Source organism: Filicampus tigris, chromosome 4 (assembly GCF_054856515.1).
Source record: "Filicampus tigris isolate MCC_2025a chromosome 4, RoL_Ftig_1.0, whole genome shotgun sequence".
Taxonomy (NCBI): domain Eukaryota; kingdom Metazoa; phylum Chordata; class Actinopteri; order Syngnathiformes; family Syngnathidae; genus Filicampus; species Filicampus tigris.
In genome coordinates this window covers 17,075,144-17,096,063 of record NC_141220.1, presented here as the reverse complement: position 1 = coordinate 17,096,063, position 20,920 = coordinate 17,075,144, and the positions used below count along the sequence as shown (strand labels likewise).

The window sequence follows — 20,920 nt, the reverse complement described above, 5'->3', positions numbered from 1 at the left end:
GTCCTGTGAAAAACACTTATGTCCATTTTTTTTAATTTTCGTATTTTTTACGTGAATGGTGTTTCCGCATTACAGACATTGCATTAACGTGAAAATTAAAACATTTTCCAAAATTGGATAGAAGTGTTTTTCACAGGACATGCACAGTAACACATAGATCATCGTGGCAGGGTTAGGCAGCACACGTGTTTCCGGGAGAAATGTTAGGCAGGGTATGTGTTTCCAGTCTCCGCTTGTTTCAAGATACTGACAAGCCATCAGGAGGACAAATCACCTCGTTCTTTAAATGTGGAGTTGTGTAATAGGTTTATTCTTAAGTGTTGAAAATCGCTTGCTCTTTTTGATGATGCAATGTTAACGTTTGAACAGAAGTAGTGCATGCATAGAGTCCCTTCAAAGTAACGTGTAGTGGGTACATGTTGCTTTGGCTTTTTCTATTCATGGCAAACTGTGAGCTGTACCAACATGGCTCTTGATCCCAGTGTAGCTGTGGCCGACGGGCTAATACCAATGTGCCTGTTTCTTTCAGAGTGTAAATGCCACAGATAGGATCAGTGGTCGAGTAGCAAGGTGACTCACAGGTAATTTACGTTTATTACAGGTATTTCACAGCTGAGGTAGCGCTCAGCTCAAAAGTGTCCAACAGGATCCGCCTCCACAGAGGACGTGAAAACACATCCTGTGCAAAGAGCTGTGAATTTGGCTTATATGATCTGTATTTCCTTTTCTTTGTCAGTTACTTGCTTCTCCTATCTATTGCAGTAGCACAAAAGCTGATTTATGGGGCCATGCAGCCCTTATTTCCATCATAATAACTGAGGCTGGATTGTGGCTCTTTGTGGTTGAATGAATGATTGGTTCAGACTGAAAGTGGATCATGACTAGTTATATGTGTCCTTTTCACAAATGCACAGAGGTGGGCAGTCAGTCCGTGGGCCAGACCGGTCAGACCCTCCTGCCAGGCCGGATGCCCATTTTTGGGGCGGAGGGGCGAGTGGGTGACAAATTTTAAAAAATGGCTGGACTAAACATGGCCGGAAGTGGATTTTAGTCCGGCCCACTAATCGGCCCTCATGCGTTTGAGGTGGTCGCAAGGCGGCCAAATTTCATCTCAGCCTACTCAGTGAAAGGCTTCTTTTTAGGCTTCTTTCTACTCCCGTGTTGGCGCGAGCGACAACTGCCGCATTGATTCACGTGACCGACGCATTGTCCTGTTGCCGACAGGTCTGCAACCATCAGGAATTTGTTCCTGCTCTAATCGGTCCATTATGTCACATTTTGCGATGACATACAGTTTCCCACATGGAGAGGATGCAGCACGCAGCTCGTTGCTGCTGCAAAGCAAACTAGTTTGGAAATGAAATTGAATGCATTGTCTAGGGGCAGGGGGTGATAATTTTTACGAATAGGGGCAGGGGGTCGCGGCCGGAAGGGGACTCAGGTTAAGGGTGCAGGGTCGCCCGCAGACCAGCAAAAAAGGGTCCAGCTCTGCAAATGCATAATCCAATGTATCAAATGCACATTCAAGTATTTGCATTACAAAGTGTGTGTCATTCGTGTCTTCCAATTACTATATTCTTTTTATGAGCACACATTAAGTAGCAATAGATATTTACATGCAATAATCGCATTATGCTCTGTCATTACCTTGTTGTGTCAGTTCTCTATCACAGCATTTCCGATCCTTGCGGGAAACCTATTAAACATTAACCAGCAGCTATAGTGGCAGCTTCTAAGCCTGTACTTTATTGCTGCAAGCTGCAGGATGTGTTTGAAGTGTACGTGAGGCTCTGCGGCTCTGCTCAGTTGTTCAAACAGACGTGCGTATACGACACTGTGATACCCTCAATTCCTCTCGATATAGCATTATTGAAAAACAACAAACTGGTTATATTTCATACTATCAACTACTCTTGTGAAATGCCTAATTTAATGTTAGGATCCAGGTACAGTATTTCTTAATAATAGCAACTGATGTTACCATAGTTTGTGCAAAGATAAAATTTGTGTTGTAAACTGCAATTTTTTCATATTTGGGTTGCTAAGTTGTTTTCACAATCATTGGTCTTTCGACAGGACAATATGTAGTTAAAATCCTTGTTTGTTTACTGTGTTAAAGACAAAATGCATAAGCAATGGGGGGGGGAGGACTCCCCACAAAGGTTTCTGGTTTCTAGTGATATTTTCAATCAGAGGTAAAGGTCAGGATGAAAACAACCGGCTTAGGAAGAAACATGACACTATTGTTTTCTCACGCCTGGTGCAGCAGCCATTTTAGCACAGCTAAACATGAAAGCAGACATTTCAAGGAAATTTAGGGAAATGTTTATCTTTGTAGGCTTTGCCTTTTTTTTATTAGCTCATGATATTTGACTCTCCTCCTAAAACTCTCCTATTCATTATTTGGACTGTTTGCGAAATTAATGACATTTTCAAAGAAATTACACTGAATGTAAACCAAGTTGATGGTTCCCATAATTTATTCATTCAAAAAAAAAAAAACATCTCACATTACCCCAAAAAATGAAAACAAATAATTTAATACCTTAATAACACATTTGGAAGTACTAATGGCTTATCGTGACAAGGGTACTCAGAGGCAGATCACAGCTACCCAGCAGATAGTCTCTTTTAAGGGTGGACATTTTGTTGACCACTTTGAAGCGAAGGGAGCGCACGCTGAGATCTTCCTCTGAGATGCCATCGAAAAAGAAATCTTCATTGAAGATGGGATTGCGGCTCTTTCGGATGACAGTGCTGCGTTGCTTCTGGACTTTCCCCGGAGCCAGTGAGATGCTGACACTGCAGTTAATGATCTTGGAATCGACGGACACAGGGTACAAGCCCTCGGCACTGATCAGTCGGACCCTCAGTCTTTGGTTGTCTGAGCAGTACTCTGCTGAGAGTCTCAGGCTGCCGTCCTTCCCTATCGGCACCATTTTTTCTTTCATTACCCGCTCTCTATGGAGGGTCAAATCCATGGGGAAGATAGTTGGGGGTGCCAGGCTATAGCAGCTTGGGAGACCCTCACCTAAGCCCTCCGATGCCCTCCTCATCACGTTGGGACTGTTGTCAGTCGAGCTGCCTTCATCTGTCGACAGCGAATTATTCCTGGACACCATGGCCTTCCTTATGTTCCTCGATAACAGGAGTTCATGGCTCAGTGCCTTGAAGAGGGACGACTTGGCGGGGCATCTGGTCAGAAGCGGCGAACTGAAGGGAGACGACTCAGTAGAGGATGTCGTGTCGCTGTCCAGAGCTCCCTGCCAGTTCAGATTGTGTCCTCTCGGGGAAAGTCGGGAGGTCAGAGTGTTGAGGCTAAAGGAGGAAGGTGAGGACGAAGGGGGTGAGGTGACTTTGGAGCAGGTGGCGGATCGGCTCCTGGGCAGCAGCAGAGGAGAGGAACCCGGATCGGAGTGGAAGAGAGACTCCTTCCTCCTGGTGTGTGGGCTCTCCAGTAAGGTGCAAAAGCCGTAGCAGGTCTGAGCTTTGGCCATATGGGGGAGGGACAAGGCAGCCTGGCTTTGAGGATCTGCGTTTGTTGTCTCCTCATCGCTACAGCCATCGTAGGGGCCCTCATCCACACTCTCCACTTGGATAATGTGCGGGTTCAGGGGCTCATGGCGCACCACCTCCTCCTCCGCCTTCTCACAGTGGCTTGCTTTTGCAACACGAACAGCCCGGCTGTGCTCCATATTTTTTAGCTCCTGCAGGCACGGAATGGTGGGTGGGATGCAGAACTCTGGGATGTTGTCAGGGGTGATGACATTAGGGAAGAGGGAATTTTTTTTGTGTTTGTCCGATTTTTCCCCAAACATGATGTCGCTGATCTTGAAGCTGAATTCTGTTGATGGTATGGGTAGGACGGAGCTCTCCATTGAAACACGGATCTTCTCCACTACCCACATAGATGTACTGGTAGGATTCTTCAAAGTCACTACAATTGGAAGAATGCAATTGTTAGCATACAATGTGTATAAAAATTCAAATCAAAAACTTTTTGGAAGCCTTGCCTTACCTTCTTGTATTATTATGATACAGATTTCCTTGGGCAGGTTTAATCGAAAGCTCAAGATAAAAGGCCAAAGTGCTGTAAGAAATCTGAGAGACACTTTAGACAGCAGACGGTGGTTTTGAACATCTGGGTCTGTTTGAAGGAGGCAGACAGGTTAAATCAAGCAAGAAACCAGTGAATGTAAAACACACCCCCTGCCCTCTCGTTGGATCCTCCCTCTCTCCTCGGCCCCCAGTTGCCTAGGAAACATCCGGAAGCACAACAGAGCTCCCAAATATCTCAATTGGACATTGTGTAGAAGACCATGACTAGATGATTTTGAAACTGTGATGATTCATGATATTGAAATATATTTGAAGAGATAAAACTCTTGAGTATTGTAGTCCAAACTGTTATTTGGATGACGTTCTAATTTGAAGAGTCAACATGATCTTTGGAAGTCCCCCAGTGTTTTTTTACCCCCATCTCGGGATGTTTGTTTGTTTTGAGTTCAAATGAAGAAATATAACATTGTTCAAACCGTCATCTACAGTATCTTAAAAAAGTAACCAAATGATTAGAAGCAGCAAAGAGTATGATACAGTCCTGTTTTAAAAGACCACTATTTACACTTTAACAACACAATCATTTTCTTGAACTAATGAAAAGGTTTCAAATTATAAAGTGTTTTTGACTTTATTATTTAAAAAAGACATGCTGTACATGTTACCAAGAAATAATAACATGCACTTGAATACCCACCACTCTTGGTCATGGTGTACAGCAAAAATATAAAGTGTAAATTGAATTTCCTTTTGTGGGTTTTAAAATGAGTACAATTGTGGATAAGCGATTCAGATAATGAACGCATGGATGGATGGATGGATGGATGGATGCAGTGCAAGTCTTGCTTCATATCCAGGGATTCCGAACCAGTGTGCCTGGCACATCAGTGAGAAACTTCACTTAATTGGTCTGAAAATGATGATAATTATTTACAAATAATGTGTCTTTGTTCATCTTTTTATACCAGTAATTATATTCACAGGCAGAAAAATGACATGTTTTTCCACTGGATGCCAATTATTCAGTGTGTCCACTTTTTCATTTTTGTTTGGTAGTGTACAGTGAGATTTTTCAAATGTAAAGCATGTGACTTGGGTCACAAAAAGTTGGGAAACACTGCGCTATTCTGTGTGCAATAAAGATTTATTGTCAATGCTTGCCCTCTTGTGGTGGGACAGATTATGGTTGTGTTAAGATTAATACTCTATGACTGTGGACTGCAGGTCTCCTAACACAGTGCTTATAATATGCACAATCTCCAGAAAAGATTGAAACAGACTTAATTCAAACAGAACAATGAGTTATTCCTCTGACGTTTAACATATTTGAAAAGTAAATATTGACCTTGTCTATCTCAGATGATAATTCCACCAACGATGGTTCCCAGCAAGGAACAAGGTTCAAGTGGATGAAGTTGGTTGCTCTTGGCAACAAAGCATTAAAGTGCAGAATTACATTATATTGGCATCAATATAACACCAAGAACATCCACTGAAGGGCAAATTTCTCCGAAATGTTTTCCAAGTTCCAGAAGGACATCAGGAATTGAAGCGTACTGCAGGCCAATCTGTCTATAGACTAAGAGCATTTGCTGAAAAGCAGTTTTTCAAAAATGTGATTGTGGGAACACAATACTCATACATGTATCCTGAATACTGTTGTGCATGGTATACAGCAAGTTAGCCACTACCGAGCTATATGTTATATATAGCAGAATATACAAAATTAAAAACTGAGACTAAGTTATTTTATTTCAAGTACTTTTATGTCAAATTCTGATTTTAGTGTCAAGTTTCTGGCTGATGATCAGTGAAGTAATATACTGTACTGACTTTTGCGTGCTTGACCAGGTCTTTGGATACGTGTATCATAACGACTGGTGAACAGGGTGGAAGCAAGTGGACCGTAATCCAGAAGCACACCTATGAGTGCAGGTATGAAAACTACAAAAGGCTCCACTAAAGTAAAAAATAAATAGATAAATAAATATATTTTTTTTTAAAGACAGGAACAAATGGGAACTACAGCAGCAACAATGAGAAATTCAAATGAGAATGAATAGAAAAAGGGGAGAGTATTAGGGTCTTAATGTATGGGCAGGCTACAATGTGATTGGATGATACAAGGGGATATGGCTAAAGATACCAGGTAAAAATACTGTAGCAAGATCAGAAGAAGCCTATTTAAAGTAGTATTAGGCACAAACGCAATATTAATCAGAATTAGTGTTTCGACTAGTGGGGCTGCATAGAATATATTCTTGGAAAGAAAGTTTTTGTGTTGACTTCAACTTTAAAAAATACTATTTCTTCTAATAGTCCTGTTTTATGGTAGAAACTGTATTTATTGAATGAAAGCTGACACAAATAAGCAAGAATTGTATTATTTTAATGTTCAGAAGACTGTGTTGGATTCGTGCATAATTTGGATGCATTTTTTCTTTTTTCTATCGTCCCTAAAGAAGAAATTGAAATCACACTCTGCCTTCAGAGTATCAGACCCCACACGTAGGCATGCAAGGAGAGGGCAGAGTGAAATTTGTGTTCAGACGTGCTTAGTGGTGTTGTCTTGCTGAAGGGCGCCTTGACAGTAGCCAGGAAGCAGACGAGCATTTTTTGACGACTACTTTACCATTTGACATATTGTCCGCAGCTGGACTCACACCGTGATCCTCTGGCTTCAAAGTCCAAGTGTTTACAATTGATTCTAATCAATCATATACTGTTATGAAAAAAATACATTCGTAAAATACGATCATTCTAAAATCAATTATTATTGGTATTTTTCTCTGTTCAAATAAAATGAAATGAAATGTAAATGAAGCTGGAAAAAAAAACTCTGTAACCGTTCATACTAGTCTCCGGCAGGGGGAAGTATACAACCTTTTTAGTGTGACACTGTCCACCCACTGAGATGCTAAAATGAGAGGGAGGATGTTGATTGACACATACATACATCAAATATATTCGATTGGTACTCTGAATTAAATCTGTAAATCCCATCAGAGGAGCATATTCTTGAATTATTTATTTGATTAAATAAAATAAACATATTATTATTAAGCCCTCAACTGATTATACTCCCTGCATGGTGTCACATCTTATATTTGGATCGTCACAATTTTGGCAGGTGCATTTTTCACATCGGGTCAAATGTGCCTGGGTACCCGCGTGTATAACGTGACACAATTTTACTACATTTCAGTCAACGAAATCTCGCCGTGCGCCCCATCGCAGTGATGACCCGTCTTTAAAAACGACACGCAAAGATACGTGCTCCTCTTCCTCATCTCTGCATGTGTAGATGGATGAGGAGGGGCTTGATGATGAGGAGCAGGCAGGCGTGTGTGTGTGAATGTGCGTGAGCGCGCGCGCGCGCGAGTGTGTGTGATGTGTGTGTCGCCTAGCCGTGAGCTCGCTTGCTTCCAACGAGACGCGGACCGAGAGCAGGTAGGAACTCACCTTCACTCTATTCCGTGGAAGGTTCGGGGGAGTCCTGTGCTTTTTGTCCGGCACATTTGGACTGGAAACATGTCATCCTCCTCTTCGCCTGCAGACGACCTCTCCCGGTGCTTAGCGGGCTTTTAATGGCTCACTTCACCGCTTGCTCTCGCTTTGGATCTAACATCGCGCCATTCGAATTTCAAAGCCTCTCAAGTGGGTTTCTTCAACGAATTTAAGGACTGCCCGCTTTTGACACCGACTGCTCAGATGAATGTATAAGGGACCTACTTGTTTTCTCGTCGCATTTGCAAGTGTAGTCAGTCCTCGGTTTGGTACGGGCAAAACGGTGCTTGCAGCCCTCAGCATCCTCGCTGCCCTGCACGAGAAATGTGTCATGGTTTACTAACTTGGACTTGACCTGGATGTTCTGTGGATGCAGCTGGCATTTTGGCAGTGGAAGGTTTTGGTTGTAGGCGTGTGTACTGATATGACCCGCGGTTTAAGGTTTCTTGGTTCAAGTTTGAAAGGTAGACAGCACGTCTGTCTCGCAGTTCATAGGTAGGGGGTGAAGGTACGCCAGCTTCCCCCCACATTTCAAAAACATAGGTTCATTGAAGACTATGACATCAGGAGTGTCAAACTTGTGTTTGTCTCCAGCCACATCGTGCCTTTCAGAGTGCTGTTATGAGTGGAAAAAAAATGAATTCCTCATCATAGGCATAACACAAATTGATGGATAGTTTTGAACATAACATTAAGCTAGTAGTTAGCAAATCCACCCCACTGCTCTGAGGTTGTGGAGTGTGTGTAGTTTTTCATGTTCTTGTCATATTTGTGCGCATTGTTTCTGGGTATCCATATTCCAAAACATGAAAGTTTGACTCAAAATTGTTCTTAGGTGTGATGTGAATGGGAAAGGTTGTTTGTCTGTTTGCCCTCGACTGGCTGGCGACCAGTCCATGGTGTACTCTGTCTTTTGCCTGAATTCGGTTGGAATATAGGCTCCAGCACACCCACAAACCTAATGAGAATAAGCCACATAGAAAATGGATAGACTAGTTTTAAAATCCAAAGTCAAGAAAAGCCGGTTTTACACCTGTTCAATTTGTTTTAAAAAAGGTTTTGGTAGCAAGAAAGTTGTGCAGTGTTTCACTCTTACTAAAATTGAAAACAATTTTCAATTTTTCTAGAGAGTAAAGCAGGAACATGAAGTACATTGTTAACTTGAGCAGGCCACTTAACATGTTATTTTAATTAAAGTGTTGGCATTAATCTTCCTCATAATCGACGTGACAAACTGAAATTCCCACAACTTTTATTTTCTACCGAAAAGCTCTGCTGAGCTCAAATCCAAATAGATGCAACACTGCCATCTACAGGGATCTGTTAGTGATTACAGTGGTTTCCAAACATTGACCCTCTTCCACACCACACCGACTCATAGGCGGCAATAAATGGCTGGACTCCAGTAGACAAATATAAACGTCCAGTTAATGAGTTCATTAACTGCCATATATTAGCAATTAAAAACACAATACTCACCTTTAACTTGCCTGAAGGACATTGTTGCAGAGGGAGATTACTGCTTATGCCTGAGGGGAGAGTCTCTTCACGTTAAAGCTTATCATACCCGACTTTGTCAGCCCATTATTTGAACTTACGCACAAGTATATCTAACAGAGATTAGTCTGGAAGCCAATACTTTGGTCCCTTTCCAAACTACGTGACCTTTGGGGTGTTTGACTTTGGAGCTTCCACTGCATTTTTGTTTTATTGAACTGATACGTAGGGCCGACTTTCTATGCCAAACTCCACTGACCATGCATCTTCCTGTCATGGGCTCATTTGGCCCCTGTGTTTAGAACTGAAAAATGTTGCCCCCCCCCCCCCCCCTTTCCTCTCTGCTGTGACGTCATCTCCTGGACATCCAGGGTCAATTCAAGGATACTAGGGCTGTGGGAGAGATAAAAGTCAAATCTGGCGTGCTTTACCCGAGTGATGCAACCAAGGAAATTCACGCTGTCTCAGCAGGATGCAGACAGCTGCGACTCCGATAGCTTTAAGGCTCCGGATCTCGGGTGGGAGGACGATTTGCGAAAAGGCTCTCCCTCAATGATACTGTAAGTCTGCTGGATAGAAGCAACCACACCATGTAGGCCTCTGACTAATGTGGGAGCTCCGCAGTAGCATGGTGAAGACATCTTGCAAAACACACAACCGCTTGTTGCTAAAACAATGTTATATTTGTGCTCCACTATCAAGCTGCTGTAACTTAATTAAAGCACTAATGTACTCTACATCTGTGATCATTATTTTGCTGGAGCCTATGCCTGGATATATAACATTAGGTATAACTGCACAATGTAATGGTTTAATAGTTTGCCTCGTGTATCCAAATACAGTACGTAAGTAGCCGGCTATTAGAAACAGCTCTCAGCATGATGCAATGCAGTTCGACACCACAAACACTGCAAAGTAAAACCGCAACATCTTGTTATATTTTGTGTCAGTGTCAATCAAAACTAAGTATTGTCATCTTTGTAAGGCCAAGATTTGTTTTTTATTTTTAACAGCTCTGGTAGGGCATCTCGGATTGTGCAGCTGTACCGAATAAAGTGGCTGGCGAGTGTAGAGACAGACTACCATCCCCGCCAATTTCTTACAGAAAAGGAAGAGAATCCAATTACCAAAGATACATGTATATATGGGCTGTAACTATACCTGAAGTGACCTGCATTTGCATTTATCTGTAATTTGCTGAATAGAAGATTGTCAAAATGTGACCCAAAAATATTACTGAGATTAAACTCTGCTGGAAAGCTTTTCCAAAACCTATTTACGATAATTGAAATGAGCGGCATTGTCAGTGGGATTAATGTATAGCCGTCACGACTATAAATAACAGATGTGCTGTGTGTGCATGTATGTATGTTTGCTTTTATGCCAGAGCAAGGACACAATGTGTGTGCCGCTAAATCAAATTTTATTGAAATCATAAAGCATGGTAAAGCAGTGCTACACTAAGAACAGATTCACATGCAGTGTTCAGTCAGTGAGGAAGTTGAGACTTTTTGTGGACGTGTAATCGGAGGACCAAAGCAAAATGAAGCAGCGAGGCAAAGCAGGATGAAGCTCAGAAGAAGGCAATTTGTTTTTTGTTTTATTTATAAAACGTAATTGTTTGCGACAGTGGTCATTGAAAGTAAGATTTTGTTGGGTGTTGATTTAGTTCATGTGCAGGACATTATTAGAGTGGTGAGCACGTCTGGTTCACAGTTAAGAGGTTCACAGTGTGAATGTCAGCTGAGTTCATCCTATGTGGAGTTTTCTTGTTCTCACCATGTTTGAGTGTTTTTTTTTTTTCCAGGTAATCCGGCGTACTCTGATTTTCCCAAAACATGCATGTTAGGTTGATTGAAGCCTCTAAAATTCCCATAGATGGGAATGTGAGTGGGAATGATTGTTTGACCATATAATCCCTGCGACTGGCTACATACCAGCCCAGAGTGTACCCCACATGACGTCCACAATTCAGCTGAGGCTCCAGCTCACCTGCGGACCTAATGAGATCAAGCAGGCTGGATCTAGTTCATACAGTTGTTTATAGTAATTCCATAGGATATCATACAAAATAGTCGAATTAAGATGTAATATAGTGGTTTCTGCATGAATTTGTACTGAATTACTGTGGGAAAATGCCAAGTCACGTTATTCTGCTCCACTCATTAGGAAGTGATATTCCTCTCAACTGTTGCTCCGTCATCATGAACACATTCCTGGTTGGAATTCCTGCGGATATTCAGCTGGAGGGTGGGAAGTGAGTTTTTTTTTTTTTTTTAGGAGTCACTGGAGAATGCGATTGTTGAACCATGTTTAATGCATGAGCGTGTAGGAGGTGGGAACTCAAACACAGACCATGCTGTCGACGTGACCCCGCCTCTATGTCTACGGCTGAAATAGATCTGTCCTGTGGTGTTTTCTCACTGCTGTCTCTGATCACTTCAGGGCCTGGCCCTTTTCCAGATATTTCTCTCCACAACACCGGTTAGATGTATAGCTGCCACTCTCTCTTTTCCTTTGCTCCATCAATCGGAATTCACGATTTCCTGTGTATTTCCCAGCAGATGGATGTGGCAGGCAGTCATTGTATGTGGTGGTGGGGTTGGGAGGGGGCAGATTTATTGCACAAGGGCCATTTTATTTTGATTAGCAACCCCTCCCTACTTTCTGATTTAATGTGCGCTCACATTTGTAAGTGAAGAACTGTAGCACTAAAAATAAAGCAGTTTAGATTTTTATTTTATTATTTTTTTAATGAAATGAAAAAAAAAAACATTTCTGAATTGGACAGAATGGTGATAACTGCAGCTTCACTGCGTCATATATATTTGCTGTAGTCTTTTTTCCGGACATGTCCACTTTACTGGACCTACAAAAAGTGTCATTAAGCAGTCGGTCAGCTTCGGTCAGCATGTATTCTTCCATTGTGCCGTGGCTTGTGTTTCTGTTTCCAGTGCCGCCTTCTTGCAAGGTCTGACTGTCATTGGATGGCGTTTCAGTAGTATTTAATGCATTCATTGGGGAGTATACATGGAAATCATTACAGACAGCTCCTTTAATGGGTGGCATTGTTCCTAAGTGTGTGTGTGTAATGTTCTCTCATGCAGGGGTTGACAGTGACACCCCTGTTTAACTCCCACCTTCTTGTGCACTTTGACTTAAAGGGGCGGTGGGGCCGGATGGCCATGTTTTCACTAACAAGTTCATTTTATATATTTTTTGATCAGGAAAATAGAAAGCGTTGTCATTTTCTATTTTATCAATACATTTGGGAGGAATTATGAAATAAGTGACTCCATGAATAACGCCTCTTGTTCATGCGCCCCCTATCGTTCTATCCTTGTTCGGTTGGAGTCACTGGAGGAACCGATTACAAACTCTCCATTGGAAATCATTGTACTTTCATTGCTTATAACGTCCAAAAACGGTGATCAATTGGCACTAAAATTTATGTGGACATCCTTACTAATGACCACTTCAACATATCAAAAGGATTAACCTCTCCGTGGCTGATTTATGGGAATGAGGAAATGTGGAAGTGAGCATGAGCGTGGAACGTAACAGCTGAAACGGTACGTTCCAATGCGGCCACACTCGGCTGTGCAGTCTGCCTCCTCGCTGGAAGTTTTTGTTTGCTGAGCATTGAAGCTTGTGCAAGGAGGTCTTACCTCACTCTCACGCCGAAGCTGCAGCGGCTGCAAGCGGTGTCGGACAACGCACGTGACTGCTTGGGAGGCATCCCCGCGACATGAAGACACAGGCTCATGATCACCTCAACACACTGCGCGGACAGTATGGAGCTAATGATGTTGTGCTAACGCTTTTTGTTTTAACGGCCTGAAGCTAGTTGTCGCTATTAGCTGTACTGTTATCCTACCGTTAGCTGGGGAGAGAGGAGGATATACTCTGCAAGTAAAATACACCATCTTTTCATATTATGATTTATGCACAAGGTCAACAATAAATGGTGAAAAGTCATCTCCCTTAAAATGTGCCAGTGATTTCTGATATAACGCCTCCCGGTATTTGCTGCACATGCCATCTAAAAGGATGCTGCGGTGCTAGCATTGTATTAGCAAGAAGTAGGTCAGTAGATGCAAGCGTGGTGTAGTTCAGGTCAGCGGCACTTGCCCAGCCTGTGGCGCTTCTCATCAGCAGGTCAGATGGGATGCCAATGTGAGTCCTCGAAGACAGGTTATCTACTGCACCGTCCTGTACATGGGCCGTGGGCCTAAAGTGGGTTAGCAGCCTCACAGCTAATGCACATTACTGAGGGTTCCCCCAGCGCCAGATGTCGGCTTAAATAAACAGCAATCTACTTTTTTTCATGCTAGGATGCTCTTAGCTATAAATATTTGCATACATATTTGTGCTTTTAACTAAACGCTGAGATAACTTCATTAAGTTTATTGCACAGTTGACTACAATTTATCCGAGAGAGTTGATACGGTGTATATCATGGCAGTTTTTCATGTGGTTCTGACAAATATTAAGATTAAGAATTAAGAATTTATTTTTTATGTAGATTTGAATTTGAGCACGTCATGAAGGATGACAGTGACGAAACATTATAGATACAGTATGTGACATTATAGACATTTGCTCTGAGAGATTTGTTGAATTAAAAAATGAAGAAACTTGCTTTTGATGGATTTAATTTGTTGGATGATGCAAGCCTTAAAAATCTGTTTTTGAGATGCATTATACTGAAGACTGAGAACGGGAGTATGCACCTTCACTTTGAAGCAAAGTGATTATCAGCATTACAGATCATGTGATGTCTGCTGAAGATCATGTGATAGCCTGAGGAGGAGGGAGCCTTTGCAGGGTGGCAGAACCAAAGCTCTTTTGTCTCTGCCATGTTTGTGATCTCCAAATTGAATGATTGCAAACAAGAAGGATGTGGGCCTTGTCGTTTGCACTTGGGGATGTAATGTATGCTTTTCAGTTCGAGTCAATACTCCCTCATTGTGTTTTTCTTTTCCAGCTGAAACTGCCGCTGCAGGTGTTTTTAGGCACACAATCCATTGAGCATTTAATCACCTGGTGTTTTTTATTCCAATAAAATGTGAATAATGTCCCTACTAATGCTCAAAAGCTCATATTTCTCTCAGTTACTCTCAAAAGGTGACTGAGGCTATTGTCGAATTAGTTCTGAAGAAGTGTATTTACAAATACCTGTATTTACAGCTATAAAGTATGTTCAGCAAAGGCTTTGGTGGGTTTGCCCCTTTCATTAGCATGCCAAATGCTTCACAGGCTTCATTGCGTCTCCGAGGAATACTCCAAGTGTCACAGTTTGGTGACAAGGGCGGCAATGATCGATAGCGATTGATCCACACATGTGGTACGTCACTGCCGAATACAGCTGACCATGATGGCCGTGTTAGCATAGCACAGCACGTTGCTTGAAACATTCACATTTTTGTTTTGCCGACACCAAACTGTTTTTTTTTTTTTTTTTTTTATCATCTTGGCAACTTAAGTGAGTGTTCACAGTAGAGCATTTCTAGACCATTTTGGGGGGTGCTCTAACACCATTAAATATGAGAGATTTATTTATTTAAAAAAATATCTATTTTAACAACAAAAATAGAGCATCTTCCACTTGCCTCAATATGGTTTGTTGCAACCAATCTCTCCCATCTCTCCTCGACTCGGCTCAGAGCATGCTGTCTGGACAAGCAATGCGTTTCCAGTGATATACAGTTGTGGTATAAGTACCTGGCTTAAACCAGGATATATGAAACATTTTCTAACTTCAGCCACTAAATTCTTGTGCACAATTATCATGCCCATTCCTCACAATCGCAATTTACATTTTATGTTGTCAGGAAGGCATTAACTGACATTTTCTTCAGCTAGGAAATGTTTCAGGTGGTTAGAGACAACACCACTGTCCTCTGTTTGATTTAGAATGAGAGAAGCTAGCTGTTGATACTTGACGTATTACGTTTTTCATTAATTACATTTATTCTCATTAGGGCTGTACAATGTATCCAAATACCGGTAAATGTTTACTGATCTCATATTATTATTACTTTTGAAATCAGAATAGGTTGTTCAATAATTGTTTAAGTTACTGTGGAAAGGGTAACAACATTTGTTGCAAAATCTCACTTATTATTTATTACAGATGATAATTTTGAATTTTGGTACAGATTTTAGCAAGGATCACGATTTGCTTTCGCGGGCCACTTAAAATGATGTGGCGGGCCAGATCTCTCCCCCAGGCCTTAAGTTTGACACGTGTGATCTAGGGTAATTACTTAATTAGCTCAGAATACACTGAGCTTGATTATTTTGCCACCTGATTTTTTTTTATTTTTGCATTGGATAATAAAAATGTCATTTCTTTCTGTACATGTTAAAGATCACAATAATATTGACATCACGACAGTATATTCAACAACCATATTGAATATTGCCATTTCCAATATTGTGCAGCCCTAATCCACATGGTAAAAATGATTGTTGGTATTGACAATCATATTCGTACAATGTTAGAAATCTATTTTTTGTCCTGTGAAAAAGCTATACCTGTCTTGCTTTAACTGCTGCTGGGACATTGTTTGACCTCCTGCACCCAGTGGTTTACAGAAAAGTTACAAGCGTTAGGTGTTGAGGCATAATTATAGTACCACTGACATCAGGTGTGTCACTTCTGTTTGTTAGCACCAGCCCAGCCTGATGAAGGCCGGTTGGTTCATTATGTGTTGGTGTTTTTAATGTTTCCGAGCAAAACTGATAAAGGCTTCTTAACTCAGTGCATGGACCTGAAATTTGTTCTAACTTCTTTTTGATGAATATTTGCCCCTTCCAGGAGCACCAGGGGCAACAGGGAAACCAGCAGCGCATTGGCTCCTCTTTGTTTTGTTTCAGTATATTTTTAATTGGAATACGCCTAACAAAATGGAATGCCATACATTCAGCTTTATAATTATACATTTTCGATTGATCATAAATAGATGATAGAAAACAAAAAAATCCAATATATTCCATGGTAAATTCATTTAGAATTGACATTCATGAGCCCTGCAATAGCATAAGTGACTACTAACTGCTATAGGCTGTCAATGTAGATTTGAGGTTAACCTACTTATTTTTATCAAAGAAGAAAAGGTCAGTTGCGGACGGTATGACAGAGATGGGAGAAAAATAAAGCCACGGTCCGGGATGTCTTGAGGAAAATGACAGGTTAATATTTTGACGTCAAAGGGAATTCAGGGTCTGTTTGGCTTCTTGTGTGGCAGCTGGAATGGAAGGTGGAGGTTTCAGGTGTGTCACTGGAATCCCTGCTGTCTCTGACTGGGATGTCACACGAGCTGAGAGTGCTGCTGACTAAGAGAGAACGCTCTGTAGTGTCACCGCTGAGATGCTCGCACAATAACTGTGGACCACTCTGACACTTTCTCACCCAAATGATTCTTTATTGGCCCGCAGATTGCTATAATGTATGGTGATTTTGTTACTTTAGCCGTGCCTTGACCTTGTTCAGGGTAAAGTGACTACTTACCCTTAGTGGATCCGTATCTTGAGTTACATTTATTACTATGGTTTTGGAGATGGAAGAAGTTTTCCTGGGTGGCTATATGTGTGGTGTTGGCCTTCATTCTTTTCTTGACCACTGTTCCTTAGAGTACCTCACTCTGCAAAGTGCTGGCCTGGCCTCAGAGTTGATTTGGTGTCTGAGTTCTTCCTGCTATTATTGGTCCTGCTTATTAGTACAATTATGCATTCATATTTGGATTATTTTCTGAATTAGTTAAAACCAGCACTTTATTCTTCACTTCTAAGCTTTGTGCTGTGTATTGATTGCATACGTTGTCCCTTAGTAATTACCCCGATGCCCTCTGGGTAATGTACAGTATGTGCTGGTGTAACTTTGTTATTGTTTTTCAAAGAGTTATACAGTCTCATGAGCAATTATTCCCTTCTTCTGTGTATATCTTACAATTTACAATGCTAAACAATAGGTATATAACAGAACTGGTGACGACGATAACAAACTAGGTCACACCATTACTGGAGATCAACCAGTCCGGATCGTGGTGGACACTAGTAATGTATGTAACCATTGTGTCAGAAGTTATTTACTAAAAGAAACTGCAGTACATAAAGCGGAAGTCCACCCAAACATATTTTTTCAAGAATATGTTCTATGCCGGCCCACTACTTGAAACGCGGCATTCTGATACTATTATTATTATGATTGTTATGATCTAATATTGCGTTTGTGGGATATGACTTAAAATTGTGGAGATAGACACACTGCAGTCAATTGATCACTCAACAGGTCAGCAACTCTTTTGTGTTACTGCCACAATGGAATGAAAGGAACACTAGCACTAACTAAAACATGCTAGCATTTTGTAATGAACAGCCTAAAAAACACTGCTTTTTCGAATAAATGTCAAAATAGCAAGTTTAATTACAGCACATTTTTTTAATGAAGCCCTAGTGCACTCCTATTTAAAATTGGCTCAATAATGTCATTATTTTTGCTGAGCACTACTGTCAGAAAGCATGCCAATGTTAATGGAATCAATTAAAAGTTTAGGGGCTTTGTAATTTCCATTTAATTCTCAAATGCAGCGGGTTTTGTTTCCTGTACAGCAACTGTATTTACTGAAAAGCTGTCAAGCTGTTTATGTATTTTACACTATTCTATCACCCTGTTGTGGTAGTAAAATGATATCATCCAGCAGATCTATCAACACTACTAGTGGACGGGGCTACGGCGACCAAATACAAGAGGATTTCTGCATTATAGTGCAGCTGGCTCACATACAAGCTACCATCTGTTAATCTTCCAACATTAATCTGACCTTGTAAATGAGGTGACCCTATCCTGAGATATCATGTAGCGTCTCGAGGTTGAGTGCCGCATCAGTTCTAAATGCTTACCAGAGTAAAAGGTCATCTGGTTTGAGTGAACAAACACAGATATCTGATTTTTGACAGGGATTACTTATATAAAATCATGGTGTTCTGTACTCAACAACAATTGCTTTTACCGGGTAGCTGAATGAAAGATGAATGTAAATGTTTTGTTTGATTTCTTGCACGCATGTTAGACCCCAGAAGTCAAGCAGGTGGTCGTAAAATCTCAGCCCGTCTACGGCACATATCACAATGAGTTAATTTAGCATCTGCAGAGATGTTTTTACCGTGGTTATTCTTTTTTAAAGCATGTACATAATTGCACTCCACCAGTCAGCATGCTTTCAGATCGATGTAACGTGGCAGGAAAGATGCTAAAGATTACAGTATAACTGCGACAAAAATAGACATCATTGTTTCCCCTTCCATTATGTGCTCTAATTTCTTCCCCTCGGCTATTCTTTGGTGACAGTGATTCACGCTGCTGAGAAACGTGTGGAACAGTAAAAAAAAAAAAAAAAAGTATTTCACCCAAGCAGTCGAAAAAAGTATACTCGGTAGAAGTATTTCATCTTTATCACCGGGATGTTTGCTGGATGTCAGCGAGGCATCAACACAAATGCTCATTGTTCTAATGATACATTGCCTTCTCTTTTCAACGCTGCACAACAAGAGTGGACAGGATTCTATGTAAGATGATACATTATCCTAGAAGTGTCTCTAAATGGATTGTCTATTTGCAGTGCACGTACACTATGGACACAAGTATTTTGACACCTGGACATGGCTGCTACAAGAAGGGAGAATAGAAGAATTCATGGAATTACATTTCTGGTTGGAAGAATAGAACTGCCCAAAATGTTCATTATTTCATCAATGAGTGAGCCACAGAGAACAAATGCAGTGGCATTGGATTAGTAAATGGTTTAATAGCGGTAGCCTTTTCTCTATGGGTTTGGAGCAACTATTATTTTCTCAGTGGAATGGACACACTAAAGGTCAGTAATGGAGTTAGGTCTATGACAAGCACTCAGTTGTATCTGGCATATTGTCAGATTCTCCAAACACCTCGAGGCACATCCTCACACTTGTAAGGAGGAAGATGAAAATAGTCCGCTTGGATCACAGCAAGTAAAGTTCTGATCAGGCTTCCTCACACAAGAGACTGAAATAAAAGCACTGCAGTTAGTGTAGATGAGGAATATGGTGATATTTGTGTCACGTTGAACCTAATTCCGTAACATTTGTGGATGTGTGGTCAGGCATTAATCAAAGTAATGAAACACTGAATGTTTTTTTTTCTCTGTCATATGCTTAGCTATTGAATGCTAAAGCTATTGGATGCTTATGCTATTTTGCAACCTAGCCACTTGAGGCAGATAGCTGCCCCACCCCAAGTCTGGTTCTGCTCAAGTTTTTCTTTTCTTTTCAAAAGGGGAGTTTTTCTTCCCACTGCTGCCAAGTACTTTCTCATGGGGAATTTGTTGTGTCTCTTTAAAGGAAGAGGGCAGAAAACGGGACTGCGCGGCACTTATTATATGGAACTGATACTGCCTTTAAAAAAAAAAATCCATCATGCTGTACATATAGATACATATTCCTGCCTGTCAAGATTATTTCTTTTCTATTTTCCTCTGCTCAAAGTGATGCAGCTTCATCACATTTAACATATAGTACTCTCTGCTGTTGCAGGGTTTGTCACATTCTGACAGCTGTTTGCTGCTCCCTCCTTTGTCTGGGGCCAGATGTCTTTAAAAACAGCCCCTCGCTTTCAGTTTGAAGTGGCTGATTATACATTTCCACCAACATGATTTGCTGTTTATTTCTGCCTGGTTCGTGATCCAGTATCAAATGCTGTGCTGTAACGTTAGGGATTAATGACATTATTATTCGATGACTACCATAATCTCTGGCATGTATGATCTCAGATAAGAGCTGATATTGAGAAGCATGCACTATATTTATTGCTTTTTATGTTTATTTCTTGATGCCTAGCCATTGTCATTATAAATGACGTATATCTCAAAATAGAGGGGCTACCGTGAAGGTAAGCTTGGGAAGTGAAACTGTGGCAATATAAAACATTTTGATGGAGTTAATCAGATACTTTTGCTGCAAAAGCACAAATCAAGAACAATTATTATAGTAGCACAATCCACTAGCATGCGACTTTGCCGGCTCGTCTCCCTTGATGATACATTGCATTGATGTGAGAGGTACACAAGCAGCCCACCAGGTGCGTTTTGGGGGAAAGTGGATGTGCCTTTCACAGTCATTTTTGAAAAGTCGTGACAGCTTATAATGTGTCAGCACTGCAATTTAATGTGTTTTGATTTTCGGGACAACTTAACCTAGTGGAAATATGAGTAATGACAAATTCTGTAATTATTTATAATAAATCAATTGTGGTTTGCACTGCTCTTGCTAAAATTGTTCATTTCACACAATTATATGCTTCCATTACAGTTTGGAGAAGGCATGCATGGATTTTGTTGTGAAACAACTCGGGTTGTACGATTATGGAAAATAATTTAATTGCGATTATTTTCCTAAAAATTGTGTTTGAGATATGAGTTGAGATTTTTTTTTCCCCAAGATCCTTTTCTAATGTATTTTTCAACAATTTATCTTTATTACAACAAATAATATCAGATCTGCTATGCATTATAGAATGCTGATGTAAAGGCAAAATGAAGCATTAATTCATGAAAGACAGTTTATTTACTACAATTACAGGTATAAACTCACTAAATATTTTGATGTGCAATTTGCTAAGCGTTCACCTTGACAACATAATTCTGCCACACAGGTGTGGTGTAAACATAAGTACTATACTGAAGCTATCCTATAGGAACAAACTCAAGTGCAGATTACAACAATAATGTAAACAAATCAGTAGCTTCACCACTCCCTACATATCATTTTTTCTCATGAAACATGATGTAAACGTGGACTGCACTTCTTAGTCACTCAA

General features: G+C 40.8%; 2 protein-coding genes across 9 annotated transcripts in view; one reads left to right on the top strand and one right to left on the bottom strand.

Moving 5' to 3' along the window:
• tln2b (talin 2b) overlaps positions 1-20,920 on the top strand; it is a 122,637-nt gene that overhangs the window by 13,162 nt on the left and 88,555 nt on the right. For 4 of the 6 annotated variants that reach the window (XR_015086415.1, XM_086027622.1, XM_086027618.1 and 1 more), the window contains exon 3: positions 5,911-5,994. The gene's annotated coding sequence lies outside the window, so the exon portion shown is untranslated. Of the gene's footprint in view, positions 1-5,910; positions 5,995-7,348; positions 7,510-7,553; positions 7,717-20,920 lie in introns of those variants that run through there. The other 2 variants (XM_086027620.1, XM_086027621.1) reach the window with 2 other exon arrangements.
• On the bottom strand, positions 2,463-7,926 carry c2cd4a (C2 calcium dependent domain containing 4A). 3 transcript variants are annotated; one of them, XM_086027625.1, is made up of 3 exons: positions 7,522-7,926; positions 4,019-4,147; positions 2,463-3,937 (listed from the first exon to the last, which is right to left on the bottom strand). In XM_086027625.1, exon 3 carries the CDS (start codon positions 3,906-3,908, stop codon positions 2,568-2,570), a length of 1,341 nt encoding a protein of 446 aa, XP_085883751.1. In that variant the 5' UTR covers positions 3,909-3,937; positions 4,019-4,147; positions 7,522-7,926; the 3' UTR covers positions 2,463-2,567. The 3 variants fall into 3 exon arrangements, with proteins under 3 accessions (XP_085883751.1, XP_085883753.1, XP_085883750.1); XM_086027627.1 differs by having other exon boundaries at positions 4,019-4,111; XM_086027624.1 differs by having other exon boundaries at positions 4,019-7,926.

What these genes read in the sequence shown, in the direction of transcription:
- c2cd4a (XM_086027624.1), bottom strand. Translation starts at nt 3,908, where the DNA reads ATGTGGGTAGTGGAGAAGATCCGTGTTTCAATGGAGAGCTCCGTCCTA.